A 27,522-nucleotide genomic window follows, 5' to 3' on the forward strand; every position below is an offset into this window, starting at 1 on the left:
TAATCCCATTAACAATGCTAGGCGCCAACCGACTGATTTCCTGGGGAAATAAGTTGGGTCGCCAGCCGTTCGATGCATCCTCCTAGAGCCGCTTGATCGGGTCAACGGAAGCAACGACCGCATCGCCGTAGGGACGCAAGGCCGCATGCTGGCAGTAGGAGCCGCGCCCCCCTCGCCGGCAGCGCAACGACGCTTTGCCGACGGCGCCGGCGATGCTACACTACAGCTCCTACCCCGCTGCATCGCAGCTCAGGGGCTCCGGTGAAGCTCCAATGCAGCCGCCGGTGAAGCTACAATGCAGCACCGCCCGTTGTAGTGCAGTTCCGGGCTCGCCGGTGAAGCTCCATTGCAGCGCCGACGATGCTTCACTGCAGCACCGACGCCGGCGCGACGGCGGTCCATCGATGCTCCATAGCAGCACTCGACGCCGTCGGTGATGTTTCACTGCAGCCCGCACCGACGCGGCGAGCTTCATAGCAGCACCCGACGGCCCCGTCGGCGGAGCTTCACTGCAGCGCCCCACCGCTTGCTGGAGCTCCGCTGTAGCACCGACTACCCTCGCCGAAGCTCCATGGCAGCACCCAAGGGCCTCCGGTGAAGCTTCACTACAGCGCCCCCTCCGGCTCGGCGGTGCTCCATCGTAGCATGACGGCAATGCGGTTGATGCGACGAAGCACGCGGTGGCGACGGGCGGATGCTATGACGCAACACGATGCCGACGGGGAATGGGGCGACGCAGCACGCGGTGGTGACGGTGCGATGCTAGGCGTCAACCGACTGATTTCCTAGGGAAATAAGTCGGGTCGCCAGCCGTTCGATGCATCCTCCTAGAGCCGCTTGATCGGGTCAACGGAAGCAACGACCGCATCGCCGTAGGGACGCAGGGCCGCATGCTGGCAGTAGGAGCCGCGCCTCCCTCGCCGGCAGCGCAACGACGCTTTGCCGACGGCGCCGGCGATGCTACACTGCAGCTCCTACCCCGATGCATCGCAGCTCAGGGGCTCCGGTGAAGCTCCAATGCAGCCGTCGGTGAAGCTACAATGCAGCACCGCCCGTTGTAGTGCAGTTCCGGGCTCGCCGGTGAAGCTCCATTGCAGCGCCGGCGATGCGACGCCGAGGGCGGATGTTTCGTCGTCCATCCCCCCCCCCCCCCCCCACCGCATGCCCCGCCCAGGTGGGAGCTTCTCCATGGTTGATGTGGATTTAGCCGGCGTCGGCTCTTCCTTGCAGCGGCAGGTGGAGGAGAAAAAAGGAAGGAAGAAGATGAGGAGGGGGACGAGTGGAGGAGGAGGAGCCGGAAGGGATAAGGTGGAAGGAAAAAGCGATGGACTGGGGGGCACATGACGTGCGTACGAGGCGGCTTACCGAGACAGAAAAATCATCCGGTTTAAACTAAACATTTCCCATTAACAATCGCTACTAGGGCGCACAAAGGGCTATGCCACATGGCCACTTTTACTGTCGCAACTATTTCTTTTTTACACAAAGGAATAAACGCGCCCCGATCCCCATCCCCCAATTCTCTCCCTCTCCCTTTCCCTCGTGTGCCGCTGCCGCCGCCCTCCCCGCAGCCGCCGCCACCACTGGCTCCCAGATGTGGCGCTGCTCTTCCCCACGGCCCTGACGGCAAGGCGGCGACAAGGATGAGCTCCACCCGGACGAGGTCGATGTGCCCCTGCCACACTTCCTTCTCCATCGCGTCACCATATTCGGAGGAGCCACGGCTGCTGCTCGCGCATCTGCTCCTCCCGGAGTTGTCGCCGTCGGCAGGAGGGAGTGCCGGGCCTCGCGCAAACTCGAGGACCGCCACTCCGGCGGCCCGCTGTTTCTGGCCGCCGTCCGCCTTGTTGGCCCTCTTCGTGGCTTGCCCTCTCGTGCCCCATCCATTCGCTACCAGTCATGCACCAGGTACGAACTCAACTCCCTGCCTCTACATGTTCCTAGGTGCTGCAGATCTTCATCCCCTTTCTTTTCTAATATGTTTCTTTTCTAATCTGTTTCTGTGCTCTTCCTTGCTACACAATTTCAGGGTAAAGCGAAGAAAATTGTTTCAGCACATCAACACCCCCCCTCTTGCCTCTGTTTCTTCTGATTTATATGATTACCCCACGCGCAGATCACCGTGTGCGACGCCGCTCTTCAGCGCATCTGTGTGTGCAATTTGTGTCAGTGCAGGACTTCCGGTGGCTGGACTGGGCGGAGCTAAGGACAATACACGTACCATGTCCTATTTGTGCTGCTGACTACTTTTTTGACCAGTGCCGGGACCTTCCGCCGATGCTGTCTACGGCAACTCCTCAGGTCTTAGACTGGCTGTGCTGCTTTTAGAAAGCATTAAATTGGGTTCAATGTTTGCCTGGTAATGAAATTGATGTGTTTGGGCGGGTGAAGGGGTTGAAGCAGTATGACCCAGATTGGCCAGATACGAGTACGATTGAGGTGATGTGGTTTATGTCATTAGGCATGATAAGTGCCTAGAGACCTCATATAGCTCTATAATGGGGGATGGTATGCTTATTTTTATTCCTGTATTGATTTAGGTGCAAAGAATAACCCTGCTGGATCAGCTAAGAAAATATAAAGTTATTTTGGTTGTTCAGCTTCTTAGGAGTGAATGTCATGGATTGTTTAGATTCTTGTTAAGATGACCACTATACTGTTTGTCCCCTTGTTAAAGCTAATCATAGCAGTATCTGGTGAACGGCCGGGTGCTGCGTATGGTGGCATCCACATTCATGATGATAAACTAAATCAAATTCATAGTGAAGTTAGTGCTGAATTGCGCGTGTGTATTTTCAGGTTTAGTACGTGTTACAGTTGTCAAGTCATTCATGATGATGAACTGAATCAAATTCATAGTGAAGTTAGTGCTTAATCGCATGTGTGTATATTCAGGTTCAGTACGTGTTATATTTGTGAAGTCATGTGTAAGCTCGTGAGCAGTTTGATTTAGTAAGACAGGAAAATTACTTGAAAGAAATAGGTACAACCACTGTGATAAATATCAGTAGCATTCACTATATATGTATGTAGAACATACCATAGTGATGATTTTGTATTGCTCGGGACAAGATTTGCATGCACCGATCATCGATTCAGTCTTTAAGGGTTACAGGAAAATGACATATATCAGCCAGTAATAGTGCAATCATATATTTGGAGAAAGGAAGTGCGTTAACCACTTAGTATTAGAGTAAGATGCTACACGTAGAAGTACCATCTAAAAAGGACAGCAGTTAGCTCGTCAGTTTGCTAGTGGCAATGAATTTCAGAGATGACTTCATTTTTCCAAAAAAATTGCTACACATTTGGATGACCTAATGATTTTATTTCTTTGCATTAGCTCATTCAGGTTGCGGGGTCTGAGATATTACGCATTCAGGTTGCAGAATCTGAAACAGATTGGTGAGTTTTCTTCTCACACATCAGAATCTATCTTAAATACACATGATCCTCTTCTCTCATTGGTTCGGATCAAATGTGGAGATCATATTTTTGCTGTGTCTATATATTATTTTCACCTTGGTGACAGCCAGATACATGCTATTTGCTTGCTTATGTCGATTTCTTGCCTTCCTATATATTGATAGATGCATGTCTTGGATGAGAGAAATATGATTGTCCCTATTTTTTGTGTCTTTCCTTACCATCCTTTTTGTAAAGATCCAAAATGTGTGTATAATCAGTAGACCAGATAGTGCATTCACTGAAAGTTATGAATGCATTTGTTTTCTTACTCGTCCTTGGGCCTGAAGATTGCAGCTCAAATTTCACATGGGGCTGTAACACAGAAGATCCATGTTTTCTGTTAGAAATCTTTTCACCTAAATGTACTTATGGATCTCAACTGTGACTTGTGAAAATGTAATTTGAGAAACAACTACTTGACAATCGTGCTTGACAGAAGGTAGGATAGACAAACTCCCAGTTGTTCTGCTGGAATACATATTTACATTTTTATTTCAGAGTGATGCATATTTTACCATAAGATATTCCAGGTTTTGGACTTAGTATTGTTGTTGCATTTGAGTTTTTTTGCCAGATCTTCTTGCTCTCTTCCGGCCATCTCTTATGCACACAATAACTAACACTATATATTCTTACATAGATTTGTTCATCACACCAAACAAGCAACTGAGACGGCAAGGCGTTTGGATGAAGCTCTCTGCTTGATATGGTTAACTGGATGGTTTAGTGATCTGCTGTGGAGGGCTTGCACCCGCCGCCTCTTCTTCCTCTCTCTGCTTCCTTGCCCACCCCTCGTCGCACATAAGAGCGGCGGCGGTAGTGGATCTGCGAGAAACATCGGAAGGCAGGACGTGGGACAGAGCAGATTGGCGGCGGGATGCTCCGGAAGGAGCACGAGGCAGAGCGGATTCGTGCGACGTCACGTCGTGGAAGGAGGCGGGACGACTCGCCTCCTCGCCATAATCGCAGCTCCCGTCCGTTCTCGCCACGTCTCCGTCGATTCCCCCAATTTTGAGGTACGATGTCCTCTCCGGTCCCACTGTTTTCGCCGTTTCGTATGATGATTTCCGCAGATCTGTGGGTTTCTCATGTGTGTATTTTCCCTTGATTCTTCCAGCCACCAAGGCCATGGACCGGGACCTGTGTGTTCATTTGAAGGTGAGCTCCTGGGTCTAATCCCGATAACCCTTTGCAGTGGATCTTGCAGTGAATGGCTTGCTCGAAGATTTTGGAACCTTATCCTCAGAATGATTAGTTGTTCTCCCATGTGGTGTGCATTTAACTGTTGTAGTCTTAACTTTACTGCATTAGTTCTTGTATAGGTTTTGGGCAATAAGCTTAAGGGTAGTAGTTAAAGATTTGTTGGAAGCACAAACTAACCTATTTGGTTGCAGCCACGAATTCACATAATCCTATTGTTTGCTATGTAATGAACTAGCTGGTGCTTGATAGGTTCAATTCTTTGAATGTACTACTTGGTACTGTTTTTTCAGTGATTAATGCACCTAAGCAGGATGTTGTATCTTATATAAATAGTATCCTATAGATTTTGGAAAATTTAACCATCTAAAGTTGAAAGTAATTCAGCTTCTGTGGTAGTAGCAGTGTGTATCAGTTTTTCTGGGTGGAAATCTTTGTCCTGGCGTGTACAAATATAGATACTCCTATTTATTTGTATTGAGCTTAGTTGCATTTATAGTGCTGGAGCTTCTTTTATTTGCATCAATGGTGAATCCATTGTGTTTCCTATAGGTATTGTTTCCTTTTACTCAAGTGCCTTCATACAAGATACTAAGTATTTTTCAGTTTTACCTCATTCCTTCTTATTAAACCACAACAGTAATATGAACTTGCATGTACCAGTGCTTCATATTGTTGTCTTCTGAATCTGACAAAATAACATCAAGTACAGACAAGAAAGTGAAAGGGGCGCTTACCTACTTGGCACCGCCGAGCTTCCGCCAGCAATGGAGGTGATTGTCTGCTCTCGGTTTCATGGCGCCAATGGAGGTGATTGTCTCAGTGACCTTCTTGTTGTTCCTCTTCCTTCTGACATAATGTGACCCGTTCTTGCAGGTGGGTGTGAAGTGAGCACACAATTGTTCAACGTTGCTGGATAGGTTCTTCCTGGTCGTCTTCTTTTGTTGAGGCCCGACGTTACAATCGTGTTAAGGTATGTCTCCTGACGCGAACATCTATGGATGTGGTTTCTTGTTCCTGTTCGTTTGGTTGGTTTATTGTGTTCATGAGTTAGCGCCCGTCAGGTGCTCGTGCTTATGTCATAAGAGCAATGAGTCATAGTTCAGGGAAACTCATCTAGATGTTTCACAGATATTCGGCCAAATATCAACTAATATAAGTTCATAAATCAGAGGCAAAGAAATGCTTATCACTCATTTGTCGAACAGATACTAACAGAACAATGGTAAGGTGAATGAATAATAACCTTGGAGGTGAATAATAACAAGAAAGAAAAACGTGAAGGGTGAATAAATAAAGGTGTTTGTATGCAAATTTCACTGTCCATGTGCTTCCTTGGTGTGCCTTTGTCACATCGGCAGTACCAAGTCACTTCAAAGCACCGTGATGTGGCAAAGAACTTAATCAGGATTTATGCCAAACCACATGCTAAGGAACAATGATCAATTTGATTTGATTAATAAGTTTAGTTACCCAAGATCATATTTACTCTGTTAGTAATATAATAGATTCCAGATTCCGGTTATGCAGGCCTTCCCTTCCATTCCATTTGGAATCTGCTCTCTCTCCCTCTCCACATCCCACTCCCACTACCAAACATGCATTAGAAAACACAAAGAATAATGAAGTAGTTTTTCACACGATATGAGAACAGGTTTGCTGTATTCAGTGTAGTTTTGAACCTATGATCCTTCATAGGAAAAACGAAAACGGCTTCATGTTTTAATCGCTCCAAATTCAGGGTTTAACTGCTGCAAATTCTTAGGTAACTGTCGGTTTTTAGCACACTTTTTCAGGTTTTTAACTTCTGCAAAATATAATATTAACTGTTACAGAACCAATTTGGAACTTCCTATTTCAATGCATAACTTCTGAGACTAACCGGGACACCAAAAACGTGGATTGAAGAGAAGGGGGGCCTCGTCTTTTTCACAGGTAATTTCCCTCGGAAATCTTGCTTGCCGGCCTCGTCTTCTTCCTTCAGGTTGGTCGTTTGTCGTCTAAGTGGCAAGGTGAGCTAATTTTCTTTGTTCAATCTAGGGTCAAGATTCATCTCCCCTTCACCATTATTCACTTTCTATGCAATTAGTCCATTGATCCATAAGTTTGGCATCCTCTGTTTGAGCATTTAGCTTGCTTTTGCTGCCAATTACAAATTGTTTGCATCTGAACACACTGGCCCATTTCACCAAGGAAATTCCCTTGCTATGCTAAAGTAAACCTATTATCAATTGCATTTTTTAACAAAACTTATCACTACTTACTATACTCTACTGATTTTCACTAAGAAATATTGGAGGCTAGGTAGTTGAATTCAAAATCGGTCCTATAAGCCCTATGTAGTTCCCATTCACTTTATAAAGGTAGACGAAGCATGCATGAACCAATATCAACTACATGATGCAGCCGCTCAACGCCCAATCAAATTTTGCTGCATCACAAACCTTTAAAAAGACACTTCATCGTTTAATCCGCATTTTTTGGGACTTGGTACATCCGGAAAATGATTGACTCTGGACTTCTTAAGAAGGCTATAGGAAGAGGGTTTAGAGATCCTTCTTCGCAAAATCAGGAAATTTCAGGGAGATTGTTTTAAAGGCACCTAGCTATTTCAGTACTCTCTCTAATAGTCAGTTCGGTGTCCTACTGCTCAGTCAATTTTGTGAACCCACAGAAAAGCAGTACTTGTTTATCGAAACTGAATAATGTAATGATCATCCAGAAGTTCCTTTGGAGTTTCCATGATCAATTTAACTTATAAAACCTTTTTTGTTATGTACTATTCATGTTTTTTGGGAAAACAGAATAATATTATGAGTATCCAAAAGTACCTTTGGAGTTTCATGATCAAATGAACTTAAAACTTCTTTCATTATGCACACTCATGTTTTTTTGGTCAGTACATATAAGATCTTGCCGAATAATTTTCCAAAATTTTCACCAAGCAACTGTTTTTTTCTTCATGATTGTGGGAAAGAGGAGCTCAGCTGCTAGGCCATTCTATTTGTGTACCAATTCTAGATTATTCATTATGTTCTCTTTATTGCTAATGATAAACGTCCTTCCAGTATGAAAACCTTAAATTTCGCCATTCTATTGGTGATTTTTTGGTATTTCATTGCAGGAGACACCAAATGTAGAGTCGTCATATCTAACTTTTACTTTGACATGGCTGGGTGTTCGTCTTCTACATATCTGGTTTATGCTCTATTGTCTACTTACCAACAAGAAGATAAGTTGAATGCTTCACCTTGGCAAAGTCCAGCTGTCAACGTTTTGGTTCTTCTGGATCTTAAATTGTTAAATGGTTCTGTTGTGATATACTATACTTATTCAGACAGGGGGCACTAATTTATCTTCCAGCAGGTTAATAAAAATTTATTTAGAAGGTCTCTTATCTGATTTCCAAATTAGATCCTTGCAACTAAACTGTTGAACTTGCTTGACATCTCTTTGTTTACCGCATCAAACCTTGAAGTCATCTTATTCTTATGGTGTTTCTAGGCCATGTTGTACTTCTGAACTATTGCATTACACATGATTCGGTGGTTGATCTTAGTTGTCCATGAAAAACTGTAGAGCATGCACAGTATTTTCTAACCAGGAACTTTTCCCAACTTAAGTATTGAAACTTGAACTAAGATTTTGTTCATAAATTGGAAATAAGCAGGAATTAACCAATCTTGTTTGTAATTACCACTCTGCAAAATAATGTAAAAATCTACATGCAGTCTAACACAATTGCCTGTAAGCAATGGAGCCAAATAAATTCATTTTCCGAGCACCAAGATGCTCATGTCAGCTTCTAAGCCTGATCTATTTTATGCATGTGCACTACGTGTGACGGGATTTTATTGTTGTATCATCTGTGCTGCTTGTCTTCTCACTAAACTAAACCTATTGTCAGAAAGGCACGTTAACAAATACAACAGCCAGATTAGTGCGCGCAAGCCCGCCTCAAGAGGCGCCACTGGGTGGCGCCCCAACCACTAGTCCTAGTCTAAACGGGGCCGGCCTTACTGGGCAGAGCCTAGCTTTCCATCGCCGTGCTTGCACGCGCATACGCACACACAGGTGTCGGCGACCGACCACAATCAGCAGCAGCGATGCAGCGCATCAGGCAGCACGTAGGCAGAGAGCAGCGGCGGCGGCCTCGCATAGCAGCAGCAAGAGGCAAAGCAGCGCAGTAGAAGGCAGCAGTAGCAAGCAGCGGCCAGCGCAGGAGCAGGCTGCGGCGGGTTGCAGGGGCGGCCGGGAGCGCGGCAACGCGGGGACGGGCGCGTGCGCCAACGCGCGGCCGGGCGCAAGGCTGGGCGCGACCAGGAGCGGCTGCAGGCGCGCTGCGAGGAGCAGAGGCGCGGGGATGGGCAGGCGACCTTGCGCACGGACGCAAAGCGTCCGCCATGGAGGCCAGGCTCGCGAGGACGACGATATGGCGACGGATCGAGCAAGGAAAAGAGGGGTATGGAGAGAGGAGCTCACAACGGGGCGGATGGCGTTCTCGGGGAGGCCGGGGACGGGCCGGAGAGGCGATGGTGACGGCGAGATGCGGCGGTCAGAGGAAGACAGCGTCGGCTACGTGGCTCCCCATACTGATGAGGCGTCCTAAACGGAGGAAGTCGAGGGCGGTGGACCTCCTGGACGTACTCCTGCACGCCGAAGGGGCCGGTGGACGCGTCGACGACGGAGAGGCAACGGTCACCGCGGATCTTCCTAGATCGGATTCAGGAAGTAGAGAAAGGGGGCGAAGGGGGAGCGAGGGGGGAAAGGAAGAGGGTGGTTTAGGGTTTCCAGGGGACGTACATATAGCCTGGGGGGGGGGGGGGGCGGGGCGACGTGGTGGCCATCCACGGGCATGGCGCCCTGGATGTGCGCCACGACCTCCTATCTCCTGTACATAGGAGGAGGACGAGGTGGAGCTGGGCTGGGCTCCCACTGTGCACTCGAAGCCCAGCAGTGCAATGTATCTCTGTCCCTTTTCCAATTTCGTTTCTGAAGTTAGCACTGAAAAGGGTAATTGCTACAGTTTTTGTAACTCAGTGCTCTCCTTGCTTGTGATCTATGACTATGAGACATGAGAGATTTTATATAAACTAGCATAAACTGTGTTCTATTGCATTTGTAGAATCTACTTTCTTATTAAATTTTGTCATGAACTAGCTTTATTAATAGTATTTCTTCTAGAACTAGAAACAATTCACTGACATCACTTTTGTACAATTTACTGTTCTTATTAAATTTTGTCATAGACTAGCTTTATTATCAGCATCTTTGCTATAATTGGAAACCATCTACTGACCATTACTATGCAGAATTTTCATTTCTTATTAAAAGATTCATTATCTAGATATATTGTCATGAAGGAGCCTGATCTATAATGAATTTTTGCTCTAGATAACTTCTACTCATATAATTTAGTATCACTAATACCCAGTCCAAAACATTAGTGCTAGATGGTTGATGGCATCTTTCATTCTTTTGTCAGCTCCCGAAAACAGCGTTGCTCCTACAGTGGATGTCTCGGGCGTGGCTGGAGCTGCTGTGGTCGCAAGTTCAACTCCACAAGAGGGTAGCAGTACAGCAGTGGAGCAGCCAAAACTGACTGGTTCTAGAAGGAAGCGTATATTAGATGTATGGGATTATTTTAAGACAGAACTAATCAATGGGAAATGGCAGGCAATATGCAACTGGTGTCATAAGTCATATGCCGGAGAATCAACCTCTGGTACGTCACACTTAAGGACTCATTGTAATAATTGTCCGGCTCGGCATGCACCAGTGGGTCCACAACAAAGCAAATTAAAGTTATCAAAATGTGTTGATGGGAAAGTAAATTTGGAGACTTATGTTTTTGATCAAGAACTTGCTAGAAAGGAACTTGCATTGATGATATGTGTGCATGAGTACCCTCTGTCTATTGTTGATCATGCTGGATTCCGAAAATTTTGTGGTACTTTGCAACCAATGTTCAAGGTGGTGTCTAGAAATACCATTAGGCCGGACATCATAAATATGTTTGGTGTCCAAAAGAATAGCATGGTGAAGTACTTTGCAAAGTTTGAGAACCGAGTAGCCATCACAACAGATTTGTGGACGGCTGGCCATCAAAAGAGGGGCTATATGGCTGTAACTGCACATTATATTGATGCTTCTTGGAACCTAAAGAGCTTCCTAATGAGGTAACCATGTCTCTATCTAAATCATTGTTATTCTGAAATAGATGTATTGATTATTGTTACTCTGAACCACAAATTTATCCAAGAACTCCATAAACACCTTGTTCATCATATTCATGAAGTATGCAGGAGCGTTAGTCAATCCAAATGACATAACAGTGTATTCATACAACCCATACCTTATAGTAAAAGCAGTCTTGGGAATATCTTGCTCACGAATCTTTAATTGATGATAACTAGAACGAAGATCAATCTTAGAAAACACAGTAGTTCCTTCCAACTGGTCAAACGGATCATTTATCATAGACAAAGGATACTTACTCTTAATGGTTACCTCATTCAAAGAACGATAGTCAACACACATCCTCAAGGTCCCATCTTTCTTCTCCACAAACAAAATTGGAGCTCCCCAAGGTGATGAACTTGGGCGAATAAATCCTTGTGCCTGCAGTTCTTTTATCTGCTTCTTCAATTCCTCAAACTCTTGAGGAGGCATTTTACACGGTCTCTTTGCAATAGCTCCAGTGCCCGGTATTAAATCATAAGAAACTCAATATCTCTATTTGGTGGCATACCTGACAACTCCTCTGGAAACACATCTAGATAGTCCATTGCAATTGGCACCTCTTCCAGGCTACCCCCTTAAGAGAGTTCACCTGTACATGATTATGCTTATACTTACATACATATTCGATCCTCTTACCTCCTGGTGCACTGAGAGTAATAGATCGACTGGCACAATCAATACGACATTTATATAACTGCAACCAATCCATACCTAAAATAATATCCAGACCTTGTGACTTCAATATAATCAAATCCGTAGGAAACTCATGCTTCCCAATAGACAAAGTCAACTGATGGCAACCCACATCTGCTATCATCTCAGCTCCTGGGAAACTCACTCCAATAGGCATACTAAGTGTTTTGGTTGGCAATCCATGTTTATCAACAAATACCCTCGAAATGAATGAATGTGATGCACCGGTATCAAAAAGAACAAGTGCAGGTACTGAATTAATCAAGAACTTACCAATCACTGCACCAGCTTCATTATAGGCCTCCTCAACATTAACATGGTTGACATGACCCTTTTGGAAGGGGTTTGGCTTGCTGACTCCTGAATCCCCATTACCGTTCTTGTCCCTGGACAAGCATTGGAGTAGTGGCCCATCTGCCTACACTTGTAGCACTGAACCTGGCTAATGTCCCTCTTCACATGCATACTCTGGTGGTTCTGATTATTATTCCCTCCATTACCATTACCATAACATCTACTGTTGGGGATATTATCACTGGGCGTAAACCGGCCGGGAGAGGCCGGGTTAACCTCATAAGTAGTTCATCTGTATCTGAAGCCCATGAAGACAGACGGTGACGCTTCATGAAGGCTCAGAGCCCAAAGCCAGTTTAAGGCCTGTAGACACAAACCGGCATTGATATGTAAACTTGTGTTGTAAGATAGAAGTAGCAGAGACCGAGCCGGACACGATTATGAGCCGGCCTCGGAGTCTGTAAACCGACGGGCATCAATCAATGTATATAAGGGGACGATCCGGCGGCGGTTCAGGGACAACAAACAACAACTCGAGACTCAGGCAAAGCGTATTCGCTCCTTGGTCATCGAAACCCCATCAATTCCATCACAACTAGACGTAGGCTTTTACCTTCATCGTAAGGGGCCGAACTAGTATAAAACTCTCTTGCGTCCCTTGTCCTCTTTAACCCCTTTAAGCTAACCCGTAGCGATGGCTCCACGACTAAGTCCTTTCACTAGGACATCTGCCGTGACAAAACCACGACAGTCGGCACCCATCGTGGGGCTATCGCACGATGGTTTCAAGTTCTTGGAGGGCAACTTCGAAGGACCCAAGGGTTATGCTGTGGGCCGGATGACCAAGAGTCGTCGCGGCAAGCTCTACATCGACGATGCAAGCTGGGGCCCTGAGGCCGGCTCAATCGAGTACGGGTACCCGGTCCCCTTTGGTGGCATACACGTTTTCATTGGCAAGATCGGCGAACCGGGCCCTGAGTCGGACATCTGCACCGACCTCGTCGAAACGGCTCAGCGTGTGAGATATGCCCGGGTCACGCCTGTCATGAAGCGTGCCTTCGTGGGAGTTATCCATGAAGGAGAATCTGAGGATAGATCGGAATCTGGTGGTGAGACCGTCGTTTATTCCGGCGACGAGTCATCGACCGGAGAGATCGAGTCGTTATATCAGTTACAAGATGGCCGGATTGGGGGCTGTTCCGATGGCGACAGTATTCCAGACCCCTCTGATCTGCCAAACCGGGTTGCGATCTTCATGGCCGGTACGCAATTGGTGCTAACTCTTCGACCGCAGCGGCAATGATTTCCGGATCGGCAGCGGCAGCAGCGGCCGGGGCAGGAGGCCCTGTGCGACCGCCAACTCAGATTCTGTCTGATTTGTTTGACGCATTGGCAACACTGATGGCGGAGGTTAACCCGGCGGATCAAGATGTGCACAATGCGGAAATAGCGAAAGTGAAAGATCAGATCACCCAGGTCAAAGCAGACTTAGCAGCTGAGGATACCAGGATAGCCGCGGAGCGGGCCGCTTTGGATGCACAAGCTTACCGGATTATGCTGGACCAGAGTGCGTCAAACGAAGTCCTGAAGAGGAGGCACCGATCTCGCCTGCCGCCGGTTTATGACGCTAGAAATCTCTTTAACACCCCAGGAGCGGGGACCAGTAATCTGCCGGTGGTAAGCCGGGCGGAGGCACCTGGAGCGGGGGCGCCGGTTTAGCCACGTTCGGCGGATCCGCCTCGTCAGAACAACGCTGTAATACCACATGTCCCCACGCCGCCGGGTCATTACTCTAACCCGATGGACAACATTGTCGCTGCCGCTTCACGGCTGGCGGCCATCCCGATCGAAGGCGATTCTCCGGCGGCGGTCGAGACGCGCCGGGTTAAGGAGCTCCTTCAGACAGCTTTGGTTCAACAGGAGGCTTATTCGTACAGTCGCGATCGGATTCATTCCACTCCCCGTCCAAGCCGGAGTTACAGAAGACGTATGGATGAACCGGCAGTGTCAAGCAATGCGCGGAACCGTGATCCGCCCCGTGGCAATCACCCGGCGGGTGGTGCTGGTGATGCTCAAGAGGTGGTGGGCCGGGCTCGGGCACGCAGAGAGGCCGAATTAGCGGTGCAGCATGAAGCCCGTCAGCTTACTCCGGTTCGTCCAACCACATCGGTGGAACCAGGAGTTACCTCTAGTTCTTGGGAGTGCCATGTCTTGTCCCAGCGTTGCGCAATGTGCGCTTGCCCAAAGATTTCAAGGGCCCGCGCAAGGTGCCAAATTACACCGCCGATTTATCCCCTGAAACATGGGTCGAAAGCTATGAGATGGCCATGGAGATGCTGGATGTGGATGATGCGGCATGTGCGAAGTACTTCACCATGATGCTAGAAGGAACGACCCGCACTTGGTTAAAGAGCTTACCGGCTAATTCTATCAGGTCATGGGCCGAGTTGAGAGCCCGGTTTATTCAGAATTTCAAAGATACATGCAAGCAGCCCATGTCAATTGTGGACTTAGCTGCCTGTGTCCAGGAGGAAGGAGAGTCAACAACCCGTTGGGTGCGCCGGGTTTCGGAGATTTTGCACTCATCGGACCGCATCAACGCTGACACCGCAATTTTAACATTGGAAGGCAATTGCCGGTTTGAACCCCTGAAGTTGAAGTTGGGACGGCTCAAACGTCATTGTAATGATATGTGAACCCTCATGGCTGCGCTAGTGAAGTATGCCGACTCTGATAGTACCAAGGATCCCGAGTCTGATGAGGACAAGACAGGGAAGGAAAAGAAGAGCGGCAACACCAAGGGGCAGCACCCCAACCCGGCGGGTCATGGAAACGGTGGCAAGCGTAAAGCGGACCACGGTTTAGACTTTGTGGCTAACACTAGTACACACGACAAGGACCAGCGGCGTAAGGGTAAACTGCCCCGGCGCAGTGGAATGCCAAATCCTAATCCGGACCGTTTGTCGTATGTGTTGAACCAGCCCTGTCCAAAGCATGGGACGAAGGAGGAACCATCCACACACCTCTGGAAAGATTGTTACATCATGCAAGAGTTCAAAAATTCTGACTCTTTCCGGTATGATCATGGATCAGGAGGCGGTTCAGGCTCTGGCTCTCATGGGCAGGGTTATGGCGGAGGAAATTCCGGTTCAGGATTCCATGGCAATCAGGGTAGACATAACAATCAAAGTAATCAGGGTAATCAAAGTGGCTATAATCATCAGGGCAATCAGCAGCAGCAGCAGTCGGGTTACCAGAGCAACCCAAAGCAGTTGAATAGCGGACAGTATCATGTCTTCACCACTAGCTTGGACAAGCGCGATCAGAAGCTTCATAAAAGAGTGGTGAATGCCGTTGAACCGGCTGTGCCCCGTTATTTGCGCTGGTCCGAGCAGCCGATTGTGTGGAGTAGAGAAGATCATCCACCCCGGGTTGATAATCCAGGCCATCTGGCTCTGGTGGTGGCACCTCAGGTGGGAGGTTATAAGTTCACTAAGGTACTCATGGATGGAGGGAGTAGCATCAATATCCTTTATTATGAAACTTTCCGTCGCATGGGGCTAACAGATAAAAATTTTAAACCGTCCAATACGGTGTTCCATGGTGTGGTGCCTGGTAAGTCGGCATATCCTGTTGGTAAGATAGCTCTGGAGGTGGCTTTTGGAGATGAGCATGACTCAAGATCAGAAACCTTGATCTTTGAAGTGGTGAAAATCAGCAGCCCGTATCATGCCCTATTTGGACGGCCAGCTTATGCTAAGTTTGTGGCACGACCTTGTTATGTCTATCTGCAGCTCAAGATGCCGGGTCACAAGGGAACTATAACCGTGCATGGGAGCCGCAAGATTGCTCTGGAGTGTGAAGAAGGTGATGCGGCTTATGCTGAGTCGGTTTGTGCAACAGAAGAGTTGAAGTTTTACATGGACAATGTTTGTAACATCCCGGATGTAACTTTCCATATTTGTAACTCCAACTCTTGCCATTTTCGGCTATGTGTTATGATATTTCCCTCCGTGGTTGGGTTTTCGTTTTCGTTTTTGCATTTTGTTCATGTCATGCATTTCATATCATGTCATCATGTGCATCTCATTTGCATACATGTTCGTCTCATGCATCCGAACATTTTCCCCGTTGTCCGTTTTGCAATCCGGCACTCCCACCTCCTCCGGCGCACCCCTCTTGTTTCTTTTCGTGAGCGGGTGTTGAACGTTCTCGGAATGGACCGAGTCTTGTCAAGTGGCCTTGGTATACCACCGGTAGACCACCTGTCAAGTTTCGTTCCATTTGGAGGTCGTTTGACGCTCCAACGGTTAACCGGGCAACCGCAAAGTCCTTTTGTGTGTTGCAGCAAAACCCCCTCCAAAAAGTCCAAAAACCCATCTAAGTCACTTCCATGCTCTCGGTCGTTCGATCACGATCGTGTGAGCGAAAACCGCACTTCATTTGGAGCCTCCTAGCTCCCTCTACCTATAAATATGTGTTCCCCTCCGAAATTCCGGATCCCCGAAACCCTAGCCCGCTCCTCCGCGCCGTCGGACGTGTCCGCCCGACGCCGGACGAAATCGCGCCGCCGCCCACAACCAATCCCGCGCCGCCACGTCAGCAACCCAGCCGCCCGTACGCCCGCGGCCCGGGAGCCCGCGTCCGGCCCCCGCGGCCCGAGGCGCCCCGCCGCCCGCGCGCCTCCTCCCGCAGTCCCGCGCCGCCGCCGTTCCATCTCCGGCCACCCGTCGCCGGCGCCGCCCGTGCCCGCACCCGAGCCAGCGAGCCCCCTGCTCCGCCGCCGCCTCCTCCGACCTCCAGCCGGCCTCCTCCCTCTCCCCCCGCGAGCTCCGGCCCCTGCCCCGCGAGCTCCGGCGAGAGCTCTCTCCGGCGAGCTCGGCCCTGATCCGATCTGAGCACGGTTGACTTTTCCCCGAGATCCCTCTAATTTCTGCCAAGTCCCCAAAAATATTGTATTTTGTGGCATACTTCAGTGCATCATAACTCTTTACATACTGCTCCGTTTCGCGTGTGTAATATATCGAAATGTTCGTTACGAGATGCTCTTCATTTTGTTTCATTATGCCATGTTCATTTGAGTCCATCTTGATGCCCAAATCTCTGGTGCAAAAGTGCTATATGTTGTTACCTGCTGTTACTTATCAGAACTTGAGGATTTGTTATTTTTGTTGCATTTGATGTGTGCATCTTATAGGCATGAGCTCTACATGTGTTTTGATTTATGCCATGCCATCTTTACAGAGGTGTATGCCATGTATTTTTGTGATCTATGTGGTGACTAGCACAAGCATGCAAACTAGGCTTCGTAATGTTTCTGATTTCAGGGACTTAGTAATTTTACCAAGTCTGTGACTGCTGTTATTTTGTTGCTATGTATCCATGTGGCTATAGAGAGATCCATACTTATTTCGGAGATGTTTAGTAAGAATGTTTTGTAGATATAGTTGTGCTCTATCCATCCATGCCTCTGTTTGCAATTATGAAGTACCATAGCATGTCTTAATCTTGCTCTACTTTTGCTATAAAATATTTCTGGCAGAATGTTAATATGATATTCAATTTTGCCAAGGTTGTTGTAGTTGTTTCATACATGCGATGAACTTTCTCTTGCCATGGATAGCTTCATAAACATGCCATCTTGCTGTAGGTATACTTGTTTTGTCATGCATTTCTTTGTGGTGAGTGCATCAAGCTCACCAAGATGCCCTCATAATGTCTGTTTCTGCCATGCTCCGTTTTCTGCTAAGTCTGAAACCTGTTAACGAAACTTGCTATGTTTATATGGGTGCCATCATATCTTCTGATCCTTTTTGACTCATGGTCAGTAAGGGACATTTGTTCTATGCATTTAGTAGATTCATGCCATGCCTTGTTTCGCTATGTTAAGTTCCCGTAGCATGTTGTTTTCTTGCTCTGACTATTGCTACCTGATACTGTTTCTGTCATGTCCAGTAATTTCACTAAGTCTGTGAACCTGATACCTTTTGCACTTTTGCCATGCTTGTTTGAACCTGTTATGTTGTGATCTAGCCGTATCTCAGTGTTCATCTTTTGTCAAGCATCTCCTGTAGATTACTGCCATATGCTTTGTTGCTATGTTGGAGTGCTGTAGTATAGTTACTTGTTGCATTCTAAGTGCTATCATGCTGTTAATCACAGATTCGTGTCATTCTTGTTTTACTTGCCTTTTGCAAACCATGCATCCGTTTCCGGTGATCTTTATATCGATTTCGACCGAAATCATCTCATCTTTCCAGTGGCATGCTTGGTTTGCCAAGTTACTGCCTTGTTTATCATTTTTCTTTCGGAGCACGCATATGCATCGCTTACCTCATCTCGCATATCACACATGTTTTGCATCATGTTGCTTGTGCATTTCCCGTGATTGATTGTGGTTCCATTGCTTGTGTTCTTGCTGCGGGTAGAGTCGGGAGACGAGTTCGTGAACGAGGAACCTGTTGAGTACGCTTACGAGGATCAAGCTTAAGACAACTCTGAGAACCTTGCAGGCAAGATGACCATACCCTCGAAATCACTTCTATCTTTGCTTTGCTAGTTGTTCGTTCTATAGCCATGCTGCGCTACCTACCACTTGCTATATCATTCCTCCCATATTGCCATGTCAAACCTCTAACCATCCTTTCCTACCAAACCGTTGTTTGGCTAAGTTACCGCTTTTGCTAAGCCCTTCTTATAGCGTTGCTAGTTGCAGGTGAAGTTGAAGTTGGTTCCATGTTGGAACATGGATATTTTGGAATATCACAATATCTCTTATTTAATTAATGCATCTATATATTTGGTAAAGGGTGGAAGGCTCGGCCTTATGCCTGGTGTTTTGTTCCACTCTTGCCGCCCTAGTTTTCGTCATACCGGTGTTATGTTCCTTGAGTTTGCGTTCCTTACGCGGTTGGGTGATTTATGGGACCCCCTTGACAGTTCGCTTGAATAAAACTCTTCCAGCAAGGCCCAACTTTGGTTTTACCATTTGCCACCTAAGCCTTTTCCCTTGGGTTTCGCGAGCCCGAGGGTCATCTTTATTTTAACCCCCCGGGCCAGTGCTCCTTCGAGTGTTGGTCCGAAATGAGTAGACTGCGGAGCCACCTCGGGGAAACTTGAGGCCTGGTTTTACTCATAGGATGTCTCATCCGGTGTGCCCTGAGAACGAGATATGTGCAGCTCCTATCGGGATTTGTCGGCACATTCGGGTGGCTTTGCTGGTCTTGTTTTACCATTGTCGAAATGTCTTGTAAACCGGGATTCCGAGACTGATCGGGTCTTCTCGGGAGAAGGTTTATCCTTCGTTGACCGTGAGAGTTTATAATGGGCTAAGTTGGGACACCCCTGCAGGGTATTATCTTTCGAAAGCCGTGCCCGCGGTTATGAGGCAGATGAGAATTTGTTAATGTCCGGTTGTAGAGAACTTGTCACTTGACTTAATTAAAACGCATCAACCGTGTGTGTAGCCGTGATGGTCTCTTCTCGGCGGAGTCCGGGAAGTGAACACGGTTTGAGTTATGCATGAACGTAAGTAGTTTCAGGATCACTTCTTGATCATTTCTAGCTTCTTGACCGTTGTGTTGCTTCTCTTCTCGCTCTCATTTGCGTATGTTAGCCACCATATATGCTTAGTGCCTGCTGCAGCTCCACCTCATTACACCATCCTTTCCTATAAGCTTAAATAGTCTTGATCTCGCGGGTGTGAGATTGCTGAGTCCTCGTGACACAGATTCTACCAAAATAGTTGCAGGTGCCGAGGATACCAGTGCAAGTGATGCTACCGAACTCAAGTGGGAGTTCGACGAGTAGGATTATATATATCGGAGAGTAGGATTCTTTTTACTCTTCAGTCCCTTCGTCGCTCTGGTGAGGCCTCCTGACGTAGAAGTTTTGACTATTCTCTCCTCAAATTTCACTATTTTTTTTAAGGATCACGCGGGTATCTTAGAATCGTTCCGATAGTTTTGTGACGAGAACATTGTTCTTGGTGCCTCCTGACATTTAGGGGTTGTGGCAGTGTCCCGGGGAGTTGAGCTCCGAGGTGTTGTCGTCACAATTTTATCGTTGCTGTTCTGGAATACATGAGTTTCGCCGACATCGAAATCTCTTTTATGCAGTTGTTGGTGAGATCACCTCGACGCCACCCAGTACTGGGGCGGGAGTTCGGGAGTATTGCCATAACTCGTATAACGGATGCTTTTCGAAGGTTGAGGTACACGATTTTCGAAGGTTTCTTGGTTATGTGTAGACGGATGGATACAGCTGGATCTAGGGATTGCTAGTTTGGGTGATATATTTTGCGTCCCCTGTATCCCCAACACCAGATTGCATAACCAGAAAGTTTCGGGAGTTTATAAGTGGGAATTCAAGTAGCTCCTAGGATATCTTTCTGAGAGACGCATGATATGAGATTGGGGTTCGACGTCTAGTGGTCCGCCTTTCCACGGTTGGTTTTACAGTGGTCTCGTAGTGTCTTAAAGAGTCCTTGGCTATGCCGACTCGGGGACGCTTCGTATGTCATGTGCACTGCCTTGTACATGATGGTGTTGTATGATCGAGCCCGTGTGGGCCCCACCATGAAAACTTCGGACGAAATCTCTATCATATGTTTGTTCCGGCTTATTCTGCAAGCCAATACTTTGTTTTGTTTTGAATTGTGGTATTCGAGTTGCTTCGAAGTCAAATGTTGATTCCATACCTTTTTCTAAGTGGCTTCTCAACTTAATGGAAGTGTGATGATTTACTATGGAATTCATTCGTTCATCCTCGTTCGAATGTTTATTGTGAAGACTATATGTTGCAATTTCTATCCGTTGATTCAACTTGACTATTTGTCTATCAAGATGCTAACGCATGTCACCCTCTTCAGGATGGCTCCGCCAACGCGTCAGAATCCGAAACGCAATGATGGGAGTCGGGCGAACCCTCCGCCACCACCTCCGCCTCCGGAGGCATGGCAAGCTATCATGGCAGCCACCAACGCCAATGCTCAGATGATTCTGCAACTCTTGCAAGAACGCACCCAAGGGCAAGGCAATCAAGGAAATCAAGGCCAAGGCAACAATCAGCCTCACTTTGCTACCCTCAACCAGTTTCTCGCAAATCAGCCCAAGTCTTTCAGCTACTGTGCCGAGGCCACAGATGCCGATGATTGGCTCGTGGACATCAACAAGCATTTTGAATGTAGCAATGTCAGGCCTGAGGACGTAGTTCAGTCTTCTTCTTCCTCACTAGTGGCTGCTAAGCAACAGAAGTTCTGGTTGCCTCCTCCTCCTCCGTTTCGTCAGCCTTACCAGCAGAAGAACAAAGGTGGCCATGGATCTTCCCACTCATCCAACTCTGGCTATCAGAACAAGTCTCAGAATCAAGCTCCAAAGTCGAATGCTCCTTATCATCGTCCACTCTCAGAGGTGACTTGCAACAAGTGTCAGCAGAAAGGTCACTATGCTAACAAGTGCTTCAACCAAAGGCGCCTTCCGCCTCCTCCTCCTGTGAGATCTTCCAGCAATGCAGTGGTCAAGCATAATCCCAAGACTGCAAAGGTGAACATGATGAATGCAGCTCAAGCGGAGGAATCTACTGATGTGATAATGGGTAATCTCTCAGTTAATGATATTCCTGCAAAAGTTTTATTTGATACTGGTGCATCGCATTCTTTCATGTCATACCCATTTGCATCGAAGCACAATGTTGACACCGAGATTTTATCCAAAGTTATGCAAGTTGTTTCTCCACGAAAGCTTATGACTTCTAGTTTGGTTGCTCCCGATGTTTCTATCAAGATGGGAAACTATAAATTTCTGTCTTCTCCAATTGTTCTTGGTGACTCGGATATTGATCTAATTCTCGGGATGGACTGGCTTTCTAAGCACAAGGCTCAACTTGATTGTGCTGCCAGGGAAATTCCATTGACACACTCTTCTGAGGATGTTATCATCTATGCCGCTCGTGATGAAACCATTCGGTTATTTTCTCTCAATGAGAAGAGCGAATTGAATGCCATCTCTCAGATTCCAGTCGTTTGTGAGTACCAAGATGTCTTTCCAGAAGAGCTTCCGGGTATGCCTCCTCACCGGCTAGTTGAGTTTGTTATCGATCTTGAGCCGGGCACTGAACCCGTTTGCAAGCGTCCATACAAGCTTGGACCCAAGGAGCTGAAGGAATTGAAGAAACAGCTCGATGAATAAGAGCGTCTGGGTTTGATCAGACCGAGTTCATCTCCATGGGGTTGTGGTGTTCTTTTTGTCCAGAAGAAGGATGGCACGGAACGACTTTGTGTCGACTACCGTCCATTGAACAAGAAGACAATCAAGAACAAGTATCCACTTCCCAACTACCGTCCATTGAACAAGAAGACAATCAAGAACAAGTATCCACTTCCCAACATTAATGAGTTATTCGAGCAACTTAAGGGTGCTAAAGTTTTATCCAAGCTTGACCTTCGTATGGGTTATCATCAGATTCGCATTCGTGAAGAAGATATTCCCAAGACAGCATTCAGAACAAGCTTTGGTTCTTATGAATACACTGTCATGTCTTTCGGCCTTGTCAATGCTCCTCCAACATTCTCTCAGATGATGAATTTCATCTTCAACCCCTATACCAATGAATTCGTCCTGGTGTATCTCGATGATATCTTGGTCTTCTCCAAGAATAAGAAGGATCATGCCAAACATTTGCGATTGGTGCTCGACAAGCTCAGAGAGTATCAATTCTATGCGAAGTTTTCAAAATGTGAGTTTTGGCTTGATGAAGTTCTTTACCTTGGTCATATCATCTCTGCCAAGGGCATCGCTGTTAATCCCGAGAAGGTGTCTGCAATTGTGAATTGGGAACCTCCTCAGAATGTCAAGCAACTTCGCAGTTTTCTTGGTCTTGCAAGCTATTGCCGAAGATTCGTTGAGAATTTCTCTAAGATTGCAAAGCCTCTTTCCAACCTCCTCCAGAAGCATGTGAAGTATGTCTGGTCTCCTGAGTGTGACATTGCTTTCAACACTCTCAAAGAGAAACTCATCACAGCTCCTGTCTTAACTCCTCCTGATGAATCCAAGCCTTTTGAAGTTTTCTGTGATGCTTGTCTTCAAGGTCTCGGTGCTGTGTTAATGCAAGAGAAGAAAGTTGTGGCCTATACCTCTCGTCAGTTGAAGCCCAATGAAAAGAACTACCCCACTCACGATCTTGAGTTGGCGGCAGTTGTCCATGCATTAATAACACGGAGACATCTCTTGTTGGGAAGACAAGTGGACATATTCACCGATCACAAGAGTCTCAAGTACATCTTCACTCAGCCCAACCTCAACCTCAGGCAAACTCGATGGGTCGAAATGATTCAAGAGTACAATCCGAGTATTGAATATACTCCAGGCAAAGCCAATGTCATTGCAGATGCTTTGAGCAGGAAGGCTTATTGCAACAGCTTAATTCTCAAGCCATTCCAACCGGATCTTTGTGAAGCTTTCCGCAAGCTGAATCTCCAAGTTGTTCCTCAAGGCTTTCTTGCCAACCTCATAGTCTCTCCTACTTTGGAAGATCAAATTCGTGAGGCACAACTCCTGGATACCATGGTGAAGAAGGTGAAACGTGGTATCGACAAGGGTCTTTCCAAATACAAGTGCTATCGCATTGATGACAGAGACACTTTATTCTTTGAGGACCGGACTGTGGTTCCTAAAGGTGATCTAAGGAAAGTCATTATGAACGAGGCGCGCAATTCTCTTCTTTCCATTCATCCTGGAAGTACGAAGATGTACCATGACCTCAAGCAGTCGTATTGGTGGACTCGAATGAAGCGAGAAATAGCTCAATTCGTGAATGAATGTGATGTCTGTCGAAGGGTGAAAGCAGAACACCAACGACCAGCTGGTCTCCTCCAACCTCTTGCTATCCCAGAGTGGAAGTTTGATCATATCGAAATGGACTTTGTGACTGGATTTCCAAAGTCCAAGCGTGGAAATGATGCTATCTTTGTTGTCATCGACAAGCTTACTAAAGTGACAAGACCCTGCGCCCGAGGTGACACCAGTCCAGGCGGCGTGTCCTGGTTACCAAAGTGAGCCTCACCTTGTGTACAGTGCAGTCACTGTCACCGCCGCTCTATAGCATGCCTCGCCTCGTCTCCCTCTCCCCTAGCACCACTCCATCTCCATCTCCATCTCGCCGGAGATCCTGAGGTCACTCTTCATCATCTCACCGTGCCCCCGCGTACCCTCGCCTCGCTCGCCTCCCCTAGTACCACTATTCCCTCGCTAGCCGCTCCAGCACCGAGAGCCTTCTCCCCCACAAATCAAGCCCCCCAAAACCCCACCTTCCAAAGTCCACCATGTCCGAACGCGAACCGCGCAACATCCATATGAGCCGCGATTGGAGCAATCTCCCAAGTGACATCCTCGAGCTCTGTTGTTCGTGTATGGATAAGTTGAGCGCCCTGCGGCTGACTGCATGCTTGAGGGACATGCACACGACCATCATCGAAGTGAGGCCTAAGCTTTTCAAGACACCCTGTTTGCTGCTATCTGGTCTTGAAAGATTTGCTCACCATGATACAGAGGCGTACATGATGCCCCTCGACTTCAATCTGACCTCCATTATCCGAAACTTCTTTACAGGTATGTAGTGCGTCGCCATACATAATTATCCTCGACTTCGATCCAATCACCATCGCCCGAAACTTCTTGGCAGGTATGTACTGGGTTGGCATGAGCTCCCGCTGGATGGCTGCCGTCATACAAGACCGGAAAAAGTTGGTTCTCGTGAACTTCCACACCTCCCATGAGATCATCCTTCCTACGTTGGATTATATAAGGTTTTACCATCCCGGTCCAAGTCATCTAGATTACAAAGTCAGTTGGACGCACCTTGTTTTGTAGAAGATTGTATTCTGCCAAGTGCCCACACGACATGCGAATTACGCAAACTTCAAGCTAATTGCCTTGTTCGACTGCGGACTCGCCTATCTTTCCGCTGGTGCCTTCTTTAGCTGGAGACAGCTCGCCTCTCAGTGGATCGTCAAAGCTGATACACACTTCTGTGATGCTAGTGAGCACAATGGCATCATCTATGTGATCGACAGAGTAGATGGCACCACGTATTTCTGGGACAGCGGATGTAAGTTGTTTCCTTCTTATGTTAATGATGACGCCATGACACTGTTTGAACTTTTTGTGATGATTGGCGTATCCTTGTTTGAGCAGAATTTGAGTAGAACTATGGCAATGTATTAGAGACGCCGTAAATCATCTATATTTGGAATGAGTTAATTCATGCGATTGTGACCATGTCATTACAGCCAATTTGTACCCCTAAATAATCAAACGGTTAGGAAGATATGGATATTCTCCTTATTTTATAGTAATCTATATACTACTAAATATGAGTGTGTATCAATGGCCATGTTAGTTTCCTCATTTTCATGATGTAGAAACATGCATCACGCTGTTGGTTTCATCTAACCATACATTAGGGAAGTAAATGTGCATATGGAGAACTCTATATTTGGAAGTAGTGAAATCCTGCAATGCTTACCATGTGTACATACCTATATTCACCCTTCAGCAATCAATGGCTAGAATAATATCCTCACAAAAATTTTGCCCACAGAACATGAGTACATAACAATGCATGGTCTGTTAGTTTCCTTGAAGAATATGTTTGTGAGGAGAACATGATTACATAACATGCATGACATGGTAGTTTCCTGTGAAGAATCGATTGTGAGATAACATGAGTATAACCATGCATGGCACTTCTATATTTTCGAACCCAGTATACATTTCCCTGTATTTTCCTCCCAGTTCCAACAGGGACATATCAATGCTGTTTCTTGCATTATCCTACTCATACTCTGAACAATGCTGATCTTACATTAACAATGCATGTCCTTTGTGATATGATGCAGTGTCACTACAGTTACTGCCCTTTGTAATCACACCACCTTTGCCAAAAAACAGGAAAGCACAACTGGTTCCTCGCTCGATCAGACGACGACAAAAGACTGATGATCATTCGTACACATGAGCCGGAAAAGTTATATTGCAAAACCCCCACTGTATACAAGCACCGTGAAATACGTGAGTATCCGGACGGTGGCTGTTACGTCTATGAGCAGGATACCAGCTTGTTGGGGCCTTCAGGATTTTTGAGTTGGAGGCGGGTAAACAACCTTGGTTCACACTCTCTGTTTCTTGGACTCAATTATCCGATTAACCAGGAGATCACCGTTGGCAAGGACCTTGATGGCAGAGAGGCTCTGTTTGCTATGGAAACTGTGTCCACACGGCGAGCCCTAGGAGTTCGGGAGCAAACCCCCCTGATTGTCAACGATACAGCCTGCAGCCAAAAGAGGGTGAGAATGACAAAGGCATCTGGATTAACTTTGATCCTTGGATGTGTCGAGTCCGATAGACAGTAATTTGGTTCAAGCCTTCAGGTTGATAGGTAATTGGGCTGTTGCGTCGAAAGGGTGGAGTACTGGTGTCTCCGGATCACTGGTGGCTGAAGTAGGGCTGCAAATTATGATGGTGTTGGATCACCCCTCTTTGAATGACTTGTTGTCTTTGCTGCTTGTTCTAGATGGGTAGCTCTCTCTTTTGTTCTGCATATTCCTTGTCATTTGGTCATCCTCGTCTATGTCACTCTTAATATGTAATAGTTGCCTCTATTTAGAATGTCATTCTCGTCTGGATCACGAGAGTCTTAGCGCTGCAGATGGGTACGTTTTGGTGGTGTAGCAAGACTTCTTATGGACTATCATGTCTTGTTGTTTATGTCAGTAGTAGTCACTAGTCAGTGTTTGAATGTTGTATATATCGTTGTTTCGAACTGTTTATTGTCTCAAACTGCTGGTGGGCTAAATGAGGGCATCACCATTCTACAGTGTTCAGAGTATATCTTCTTTTTTCAAGTTACTAGCAAGATGCCCATCTGTTGCACGGAACATCAAGATCTTGTGGGAGAAAAGGATGAACGAGGGAAGGCCTTATCTGTAAATGTGGAGAGGAGTGCGGGTAAATTGTCATAGTTTCCTTCCTATCCGTTAGATATAGATCGGACGGCCTATATTGCAGGATGGCAGGCACACCATCATCACCAACTCTGCTTTTTATAAGAGTAGATAGATAATTTGAGCTCGGTGTCTTTTCAATGATGTACACTTGTTTGGGCCAGTGAGGTGTCGTCGAATATGGGCTGAGTAGTAACACGATGCCAAACAGGTCAATTATGACTCTCAGGCCGGGCTCTCAAAAGATCCTAAAAAAAGGCCGGGCTCTCAAAAAAAGAAAGAATTCGGACACTTAGGCCGACATGTGGGCGCCACTGGTGTTTTCGTGCGCTTGCACGCCAAGAGCATATTGGCGCATGTTTGAAATTCATGCTACCTTTTCATCCCCAATCTCCCGCCCCTCCCCCACCTCTGGAATCTCGATTCCTACTCTAGTTCCCCCAAATCCTCCTCATGTACTCCCTGTACTCAAGCGCACTATCATGTCGCCGGTCAATGCGGATCTCCGAGCCGGAGATCCTGAGGTCCGTCCTGCCTTCGAGCGCTGCGTGCTGTCGCTCAACAGTGGCATGGCGGCGCTTGACGACCAGTTTGCTGGCAAAGTACTGATGGTAACCATCAACGCC

The 27,522-nt window shown here is 46.9% G+C and overlaps 1 protein-coding gene across 17 annotated transcripts; it reads left to right on the forward strand.

Annotated features, from left to right (window-relative positions):
* Nucleotides 1-1,465: 1,465 nt before the first annotated feature.
* On the forward strand, nt 1,466-26,715 carry LOC120976671 (uncharacterized). Of its 17 annotated transcripts, none has more exons than XM_073510405.1 (11): nt 1,466-1,908; nt 2,030-2,301; nt 3,344-3,405; nt 4,109-4,484; nt 4,586-4,626; nt 5,381-5,478; nt 5,545-5,641; nt 6,504-6,680; nt 7,793-10,847; nt 20,768-21,492; nt 25,793-26,715. In XM_073510405.1, the coding sequence occupies exons 9-11, from the start codon at nt 10,129-10,131 to the stop codon at nt 25,909-25,911; spliced, it is 1,563 nt and encodes a 520-aa protein (XP_073366506.1). In that variant the 5' UTR covers nt 1,466-1,908; nt 2,030-2,301; nt 3,344-3,405; nt 4,109-4,484; nt 4,586-4,626; nt 5,381-5,478; nt 5,545-5,641; nt 6,504-6,680; nt 7,793-10,128; the 3' UTR covers nt 25,912-26,715. The 17 variants fall into 17 exon arrangements, with proteins under 17 accessions (XP_073366506.1, XP_073366501.1, XP_073366502.1 ...); XM_073510400.1 differs by lacking the exon at nt 25,793-26,715 and having other exon boundaries at nt 7,793-8,057; nt 10,154-10,847; nt 20,768-22,096; XM_073510401.1 differs by lacking the exon at nt 25,793-26,715 and having other exon boundaries at nt 7,793-8,034; nt 10,154-10,847; nt 20,768-22,096.
* The last annotated feature ends 807 nt before the right edge of the window (nt 26,716-27,522 follow it).

This window comes from Aegilops tauschii, chromosome 3 (assembly GCF_002575655.3).
Source record: "Aegilops tauschii subsp. strangulata cultivar AL8/78 chromosome 3, Aet v6.0, whole genome shotgun sequence".
Lineage (NCBI taxonomy): Eukaryota > Viridiplantae > Streptophyta > Magnoliopsida > Poales > Poaceae > Aegilops > Aegilops tauschii.

Excerpts from the sequence above, each read along its gene's own strand:
- LOC120976671 (XM_073510389.1), top strand. The coding sequence starts at position 10,129 with ATGGCATCTTTCATTCTTTTGTCAGCTCCCGAAAACAGCGTTGCTCCT. Across the intron at positions 10,848-20,767 it reads CTAAAGAGCTTCCTAATGAG|GATGGCTCCGCCAACGCGTC; the intron begins GTAACCATGTCT and ends CACCCTCTTCAG.